The sequence below is a fragment of the Aythya marila genome, assembly GCF_965140915.1.
Source record: "Aythya marila genome assembly, chromosome: 18".
Classification (NCBI taxonomy): domain Eukaryota; kingdom Metazoa; phylum Chordata; class Aves; order Anseriformes; family Anatidae; genus Aythya; species Aythya marila.
The window spans coordinates 2650884-2660275 of record NC_139059.1 but is presented as its reverse complement, the minus strand read 5'-3'; the positions used below and the strand labels follow the sequence as shown (position 1 = coordinate 2660275).

Here is a 9392-nt window from a genome sequence, read left to right as displayed (position 1 = left end):
ACTTTCTGAAGATCTTTTAAGGAAACATTACAGGGAAATTAATTCATTTTTCAGCTTTAAAGAAGACACTTAAAAAAAATAAAGAAAGAAAAAAGGCATGCTGCCCTTAGGACACCATTAAACACAAACTAGTATGAAAACCTGGGAACTTTGACTAAATTGAGATTAAATTTCTTCGGGGTTGTTTTCCTCCCTGCCACAGGCACACCCCGCTTTTCATTTCATTATGTCCTTAACTATGTCCTTAACTGACCCGCAGGGCTGGAGGTGGATGACCTTCCCCTCCTCCTCCTCCTCCCAACCCATCACCCTCAGCCCTTCGCTGCTCCTCGCCTGCAGCGAGCACCCATCCAGCCACCCAGTGAGCCTGTCTTGGGCACGGATCCAGCCGGAAAAATGAATTACTTTTCTTGGTGGGGTGCATTTTAAGTGGATGAAGATGATTCATCGCCGCAGATGCGCAGCTCCGCGTGCCAGCAGCGCGCAGCTGCTGCGGGGTCACTTTTAGCAACAGCCCGGATCGGGGCCGAATCGATCTGGCTGTGAAACACGACAACTTCACGCTGTTGAATCCCAAGTGTTGCAACACCACAATTCCCTGAATTCAATTAAAAATATGATCTTAGTCCCTGCAATAAAATAACCCTGAAGGCTTCAGCCGTGCTGAATGCCGCGCACTCACCTGCACGGTGTGCTGCGCTCTGGGCTTTTTGAGCCAGTGCCCCTACTTCTAGGGCAGAAAAACACATGCATAATAGAAAGACAAGCACTTAACAATCCAATCCATCTTTATTTTGGTAGTTCTTTCTGCTGGAAAATGGAAAACCTCAACTTTACAAATAGAGCAGAATGGTAAAATAGGAAAAAAAATAATAGTAAATCAACTGCAAATGATTCAAAGTGCCTGACTGTGACATCAGGAGTGTTACAAACATGTTTAGACCCACAACCTGCTGTTTCCTGCTACCAGAACACTGTATGTCTGCTAGATTAGGGTTTACTCACTGCACAGATGTTTTTAAATACGGGTTTTCTTGGTAACATGAACAAAATCAGACACATTAAATTCCTCCATATAAAAATACATCCTTATAATAAGACCACAGAGTAAAGGCATCTTCAGATTTCTGGATACACTGGCTAATTACTCATCGCAACATCCCTGCAAAGCAGCTAAGGATCATTATGCCTGGGAAAGGCAGCACGAAGAAAGATGGTTTGCCCCAAGGGCCACAGCAAGCCCAAACCCCACGCTGCATCCTCTTCCAGGTGTTGCACAGAGTGGGGCTCAGGTCGTATGGCCAGCACTTGGTACATCACTGACAACAGCTGAACAAAGGGACTTAATCTGCAGGATTAAATCTTAGACTTCTCGGGTTATTCTAGAGTTTAATTATGCATGTTTTTTCCCTGTTCTGGCAATTATAGACATCATCTAACACTTTGGAAGACTTTTTCTACAGTATACTGTAATTCCGGAGATGTCTTGGGGTGGCACCTTATGCTACATTGAAAGCCAAAGCCACAACAGCAAAAAGATCCCACCCACATATGAAGTTAACTCAACGTGCCAGATCCTTTATACAGGAGGTTGCACAACTACAGTGCCACATCACCTGGGTTACACCGGGGTGAGGAACAGGAAAACCAAGCTGAGGAACTCCAGGTGCTAACAAAGTTTTCATAGGGTCTGTTTGAAATGTTAGACATAAGAAACTATGTGAAATAGGATGATGTTACCCAGACAGAAGTCTCATTGTACAGAATTACCTTACAGCCTATTAGGTGAAAAGGACTAAAATTAAAAAAGGGCAGCAATGGGGCTGCATGTGCAGAAAGGACAAATTCAGGTCATGGTCCTGGTGCTACCACAACTCCAGGGCTCAAAGCTTCACCGCAAAACAAAATCTGTACCCTGAGCTGCAGCCTGAGGGTACGGAGGAGGAAGTGAGAGTTGTTTCTCACCCCAGCACAGGGAGATGTACGTTTGCATGATGACAAAGGAAAACAGATCTGGGCTCTCAACGTGATGAAAAACCAGTATTACACAGACTATGTACAAGCAGCTGGGCCAGAGAAGTCCTCATTATCCCTTGGTTTCTGAATTTCCTCAAGAAAAGCAAAGGTATTTTCTAACTTTAACGTGAAGACGCACAATCGATATGACTTATGAAGCCAGTGTTTTGATAAAAATGCATCACTAAATTTGTTCATTGCAGAACACAATGAACAGTTAACAATCTTCAATTTCACATATAAAACTAAAAAAAGTGATGATAGCTTTGTGTAGAAAATAATATATTTTAAACATACATCTGTTGGATCTTAGGATAAAGAACTATGTATTCTTCTCTTCGTAGTGCTTCTATGCAAAGTAAAGGCACGATTCCTACGTGTGAGGTTGTGAAGTGGGATCTTATTCTTTTGGGTTTATGAAGGTGAATGGAAAACTGCCACGCTGGGATGAAGCACGCTATGCTGAGCACACTACGGCATTACTTACTGCAATCACTACAAGGAAGGACTAGGATATCGTGTTGCATGTGCTTATGGATTCACCGCCAAGAATGGAAACAGCTAAAGGGACTGCCTCCAGCCCAGCCGGCAGGATACGTCGCACCCCACAACAGAATTGGACTGTTTCTGACACAGACTCGAAACACATTTCTGCAAATCCCATAACTACACAGCTATGTCTTTGTACTTTTACCAAGCTGGGGAGGGGGGGGAAGCATCCACTTCTGTGTACCTTGTTTAACCCTACAGTGCATGCATTACACACAGCAGTGCCGCCACACCTGCCAGTCTGCAGCAGAAAGGACCACGAGTGCTGACAAGGGCTGGGTCGCAGCTGTAAGTGAGCAGTTCCAGGCTGGCTGGACACCAAGCTAAGCCTGTGGACCCTTCAGGACCCTGCTTGCAGTGAATATGGTTACACCGGAGCGATTTTCCCCCTCTCCAAAGCAGGTGCATCTTCTAAGCGTGAGCAGGGATGGATTAGCCACAGGGATAGGACCTCGTGGGGACACGCATGGAGCCTCGCTGGACAGCCAGCGATGCCTGCAGGGGAAGGATGCTCCAGGGGAGCTGGCGTTGCCCAAATGCCCAGCTTGCAGCGAGGGCAGCCCAACCTTGGCATCGTCAGAGCACAGCTAGCAGCGGTACCGCTGGGGCAGGCACCAATGCCAGGAGATGCCCAAGTGTCCTGGCAGCGTCTGCTCACTCTGTGTGAACCAGGAACCAAGCAGCAGAGGAGGAATGTCACAACAGGCAGAGTAATGGTGGGGATCCTCACTGCTTCCACCAGTATCGCTTGGGCCGGGATGCTCAGCGTTCCCAAATGCCGTTCTCCTTCCCTGCCCCAGATGCTTTCCACGTACTGCCCTGGCAGCTCAGCTCCCCCAGCACGACACGGTGCAGGAGATCATCACATGCACAAAGCACCAGCAGCCCGGCGAGCCGTTGGGATGGCGAGGGGCTCAGAAAACGACCCTGTCCTCCTGTGTCCTCTCCCACCACAGCGTGCTGTTCAGGGTGCCGAAGCTGCTGTCCTCCTCCTCCTGCTCCCTAGCAAGCTCCACAAAGACCTTGAAGAGACATAAGGGAGATGAATGTGCCAGGTTCCTTGGAGGAACTCGCTCAGTCACAAGACAATTTACGGTAAAAGCCTTACAAATACAGAACATATTGCTGCAGATCCGACTTGGAAGTTTTTTGTATTTTGGATTTTTTCCTCTTTGCTCCTACCCTCCCACCTCAAAACACTGGGAAGGAAGCTGCACCAAATACGAGCTGAAAGCATTTGTCATCAGTGGTAACTAATCCAGATTAAGCAATAATAACCTTCAGTTTTACCCCCTTTTCATAAAAAAATAGCAATGTCTATCTTTCTAAGAAATCACAGTGATAGTTCCACTAATGCCACAATTATTTTTTTCTTTGTTCTAGCCAGCACATCTGGCCGGACTTATTTTAAAATGTAAGGGGAAAACAGGAATAAGGGGAACTGAAAGTCCCAATTCATGTTCTGGGGAAGTACAGCCCCACTTTCCTGATACCAGAGAAGTCACCAGTGGAGCAGCCTCAGCCCCTTGGAGCTGGGCACCGAGCTCCAGCTGTGGGTACAGGGATGCCCACAAGGATGCATGGCTTAGGGCCCGTAGACGTGAAGTTAAGCTGCCCCAGACCCCTATAGAAACCCCATCCTGAAAACTTTAATGCCTAAGCCTGGCATGGATTACTTTCATGGAATAACATTTGCTTCAACATACCTGTTCCAGTGTTGCCTGAGAAAAGCTGTACTCCTCGATGTTAAAGGTGTGTTTTACTGTTAAAAGAATTCAAAAGAAAGCATATTTAAGCATACTTCACTATCTGAGACAACTGGATTTAAAGCATTTAAGCTGGTACATGTGCTTACTGTTGGCTTCACAAGAAACAGGGATGGCAACAGCAATAGAAAAAAGGAAATTAAATGGATTTTCAACATAAATGCAAACGTGCCTCTGCACGTGGAATGAAGGGAAACACATCAGCTGTGGGAGACAGAAAGATTTCCAAACATGATGGGTGGCAAGTGCTTAGTTACCTTCTTCCAGCTTGGAAAAACAATGTGAAAGCGACTGTACATCTTCTCTAGGGATTTTATACGCCAAGATAGAAGCAAAACTGAAACAATCAAACAAAACAAAATTAGCTTCAGGTAAAAAGCAAAAATACAAATATCCAAGTGAACAAATTTAAATCATTTACTAAAGACTACTCGAGGCATTTTGATGAGTTGTCCACACACAAGAAAAGAGGGATGGCCCAGCTCCAGGAGAGCAGCGGGGTTATAACCCGTTTGAGAGCACCCTGGTTGGGATGCTTCAGCTGAAACTCACCTGGGCCTGCTTGGTGCTTTTTATGCCCTTCAGCTGAGAGTCAGCCATTTATATTCTACCTATAAAGTGACACACAAAAACTCCTGCCAGGGCTTAAACGATGAAGTTTTGCCTTTCACACCAGCTCTGACAGGGGTCACGCTGCACCCAGTGCTCCAGAAGAGGGACCTGCTTTACCCTGCACAAGGGCTTGTGAAAACCAAACTCTCCTTCAAATCTCCCCCATGGGAAGGATGTGCCTTGTGCAATGCCTGCAGTGCTCTTTCCGACATCCTCAGCAGCAGTCACCAGGAATTCAAAGCTGCTGGGAGAAAGCCAACCAACCCACCCTCAACCCCAGGTCCCCACAGTTCAACCAAGTGTTTCCAGCTATGGGCAGGGATTCAGTGCCTCAGAATTCATCCCATTTCCAGGATGACAGAGAAGGAAGCCATCACGCAACAGTTATGCAGAAATCTGGTTTTGCTTCTGCTATGCCACTTTTGCACACATGATTCAGATGCTTGGCCCTAGTCGGTGGCACGAACACTTTGGGTTTGCTGACTTGCAAAACATTTTTTTTTAAGCTGTATGGGAATTTTTTTTTGTCAATGTTAGCATTATGGCATTCCTTACTCATTACTGATGAGCTGCTGAGAAATCAGAGACTTGTATTAAGCTCAATGTTCTCTGCTTATTTGTTAAACATTACCTTTCTTGGCGATTTGCATTGGGGAAGATGTGCAGAATCTGCCTCTGCAGATACTCCATCTGCTGTACATCAGGTGTTTCCCTTAATTTCATTTCCAAGAAGTATCCTCTGCCAAATTTACTCTTCAGGTGTTGAACAGTGCCTATACACCTACCAATGGCAGAGAGAGAAAAGGTGGTACACGCTTTACACCATACTCAAAAAAGCAGACTAACATCTAACAGCCCCTTTCCACATGCTTAATTTTGCTCCAGGTTGAGACAATTGTTGCCTAATTTTTAGAACAAGGCTCCATGGCCAGCAGCTGCCCCATTTTCCACTGCCAGCAGTACCTGAGCTGCCCGGCCACCAGGATGGCCACGCGGTCACACACAGCATCCGCCTCCTCCATGTAGTGCGTGGTCAGAATGGCTGCTCGCTCCTTGTTTTTAAAGGCTGCTCGAATTGCCCGCCTACAAAACAGGAAAAAAGGAATTCCCAACCAGGACACTACTGAAGCAACAGCAAAAAACAACACTGGGCATAAAATGCTAGGAAGATACTGGGAGGGGAATCATCAAATAACGCTGCTGTTACAGAAAAATGAATTCAGTCTTTGTTTCCTTCTGGTTGCTGAGGTTTTTCAACTGTCCTGGTCAAAGACAGCTGAATGTCAGTGTTTTGCGGAGAGGTACACAGGCAGACTGTCCCAACACCAAGTGTCCATGCACTGCATATTACATTTCTCCTCTCCCGTTAGGTGTGCAGTGACTCCCTGCAGCCCTGGGGTTGGTTTGTGGACTAATGGCAGAGCAAGGTGTCCCACTGAGGGTTTTTTTTTTTTTTTTTTTTTTTAAGAAAGATGACTCAAATCTCATACTCCTCGTATTCCTTTACTTTGAAGATTTCTTTCTCCTGACTTCCATGCTTTTCACCCCGGGGCTGTTCCAGGAGAGGACACAGGGGGTGTGCATCTTGCCCCCCAGCTGGTAGCATCAGCAGCGATGGGGCTGCTCCCCAGGACCAATTCCCAAGCGGAGAGGAGCCCCCTGCCAGCACGGCACTCACCACATGTGCTGCTTGGCTTTGGGGTCCATGCCAGTGGAAGGCTCGTCCAGCAGCGTCACCCGCGGGCTGCCCAGCATGCTCAGGGCAAAGCAGAGCTGAAAGGAGGGCAAAGGAGCAGGGTAATTGCCATGATGCCTCCTGCACGCAGGCACCACGGCAGCTTTGGAAGCAATTCCATACCTTGCGTTTCAGCCCGACTCCCAGCTTCTTCGTTGTCTTCTGCAGGTGGTCTTTTAAATCCAGGGCACTTGAGATGCTGTGGAAGGAGAAGCAGACATGAAAAGCCCAGGTAACACAGGGTGTGATGGTTCAGCTTTCCTCTCATCACACTGGAAGCAATCAGTCCAATTTAAGATCTGAATTACAAATATTTGTAGAGAAAAAGCAAAGCAGTTAGCAGCATCAGAGCTGGGCGCTTCTGCCTGTCACAGGCCCTGTGTCCCAGTGGAACCATGTGTTGACAACCCAGACATGGCTCCAAGCTTTGGCCTCCCCATCCTCGCAGCCCCTGCCAAGGCTGTCACTGGCATTTCACAGTCTTTTAGAAATAATAAAATACAAAAAGCAATTGAATTTTGTGCTGTTTAATCTTTATCTCCTAAGCTACAAATTAAAACTTGATGAATTTGCTAAAATGATCTGAATATAAACTCAAATAAAAAAAAATACTGCGTTAGGAAAAGTGAAAAAAAAAAAAAACACCAAAACAGTTAAAACCTCAAATGTTTCTATAATAAACTACTTACCGTTTTACAACTTCCTTAACATCAGTCTGACTCATGCCTTTGATAGCGCCATAAATTTCAAAATGTTCCTGCAGTGTAATATCTGGCCACAGTGGATTAGTTTGAGGACAGTACCCCACGAATTTAACCGAGTCATCGTCGCTGTTCACTCCGGAAGAATAATCTCCCATCAGAACCTGCAGAAGTACAACAGCCTCAGTCGATAATATTGTCAGTTTTAGAGCTGGTTTTGTTGAAGACTTAGCAAAAGACACTCAGGAAGGGCAGCAGTAATGACAAATGTTAAGCATGGATTCACTTTCTGTGAATAGGAAAGATATACCTGCCCGCTGGTCGGCTCAACCTCTCCAACAAGCATGTTAATTAATGTGCTCTTCCCAGCTCCGTTGGGTCCTAATAATCCCAGTATTTCTCCTAAGGGCAGGACAACACACAAAACACTGCCTGTGAGGTCAGACAAATTAATTCACAAAACCAAGAGTCGTTTCTGTAACCGAGGCAGCTCAACAGCAAATGATCCAACTCGAACCTTTCCTCACGCAGAGAGAGACGTGTTTCGTTGCCACTTTCTTTATTCTCCTCCCCAGACGGAACTCCTTCCTCTCATCATACTCCTTGTGCAGGCTGCTGACCACAATCGCTGGCATCTAAGAAAGGAGAGAGGAAGGAACAGTGATGCTCTGGCACGCTCTGCACGGAAACCATGTCCCCATGACCCGTGGTGGCTGCAGCCCCCAGCAGCCACTGAATTTGGGGTTTGGGGCTGCAGCGTTACCTCCTCACTATTGGGGTTGCTCAGCGCTTCCTTCACCCGCAGCCTCTCCGCCTTCACATCTTCATCTTCGTTCTCATCGCGCGGGGCATCCGGCAGCTTCCAGGTTTTGACTTTTGTGAAGCATTTTCTAAGGGGAAGAAAACAGCACGAGGCCTGCGCTCAGCATTCCGGTGGAGCAAAGCTTTCTGAGAAATCAATCCAGATTTGCTCTCCGGTTGATACAGAAAGCTTTTGCGCTTGCCAAACCTCGGAGTAATGTGTTTATGCTGCGCATCCGAGAAGCCCCAAAAGAGTTGAAGGAGCTGTCAGTGTGTGCAATTATGCCATTTTAACGCTGAGCTCTTTGTTAGAACATCCATCTCTGATGATGCAGTGGGAAGGGAAGTTCATGGCTGCAAAGCAAGCAGCAGCTCTGCTTCGGTGGAAGCAAGTCACTGCTGCCCCTGCAGTGCTGCTCACCCTCCTGCTGGTGGGCACTCACAGCTGTGATCCTGGTTATACATTATCAGAAGAGGCATTGAAATCCCCTTATTAACCTTATTTTTAAGTAGGATTGCCCTCAAAATTTGTAGTTCTGTATAAAGATAACTCAAAAGGAAGCAAAAGCTGCACTATCCCCCATAACTGTATGCTACGTATTGCAGTTCAACCACCTGCATGATTTTTAAGAACTGCTTCCTTGGACTTACTCCTTTTTAAAAGTCTACTCAATAGAGAAACACACCTGAAAAATGGATCCTCTCGAATTGTCCTCCCTCCGTTCTTCACCTCAAAACATCGCAGCAGGAAGAGCCACACAACACACTGCAAATAGGGCTAAAACAAATAGAAGTCATTTGTCAGAGCACTGCTAGCCCTCCGGGGATGGAGATCCTACAGGTAGCCCTATAGGCAGCCCCACCGGTGTGACGAGTGATGAGAATCACCAGCTCTTCACCACAGAAATGCTGATGGCTCTGAGAAGATGAAATATATTCTTATGCCCCTGCTTTAGCCAAGAAGAGCTGACAGTAAAGAGAAAGTCTGCTTTGATTTAATGGCAATTGCTTGGCTTCTAGGAGAGAGACAGACTGTCCCCTGCTCTGGAGTTCGTCCTCCATCGGTATGGACTCCCATAATAATCAGAATTAATAACAGCACTGTTAGTAACTCTACTGAAGCAGGAGATATTGAGTTGGTAAGTACAGCAAGTTTTACTGATACTGTTCTGCTGCAATAGCCTGCAAAGCAGCAGACCCCACAGATGCTGA

General features: G+C 46.5%; 1 protein-coding gene across 1 annotated transcript in view; it reads right to left on the bottom strand.

Moving 5' to 3' along the window:
* Positions 1-797: 797 nt before the first annotated feature.
* Positions 798-9392, bottom strand: part of ABCA5 (ATP binding cassette subfamily A member 5) — a 31407-nt gene continuing 22812 nt past the window's right edge. Inside the window, exons 29-40 of the mRNA XM_082774823.1 lie at positions 8867-8958; positions 8143-8269; positions 7897-8014; positions 7690-7781; positions 7368-7543; positions 6802-6877; positions 6622-6716; positions 5907-6026; positions 5575-5724; positions 4589-4668; positions 4272-4327; positions 798-3587 (exon numbers count right to left, since the gene is read on the bottom strand). Of these exons, the coding sequence (XP_082630949.1) occupies positions 3480-3587; positions 4272-4327; positions 4589-4668; positions 5575-5724; positions 5907-6026; positions 6622-6716; positions 6802-6877; positions 7368-7543; positions 7690-7781; positions 7897-8014; positions 8143-8269; positions 8867-8958 (1290 nt within the window). The 3' untranslated portion in view covers positions 798-3479. The remainder of the gene's footprint in view (positions 3588-4271; positions 4328-4588; positions 4669-5574; positions 5725-5906; positions 6027-6621; positions 6717-6801; positions 6878-7367; positions 7544-7689; positions 7782-7896; positions 8015-8142; positions 8270-8866; positions 8959-9392) is intronic.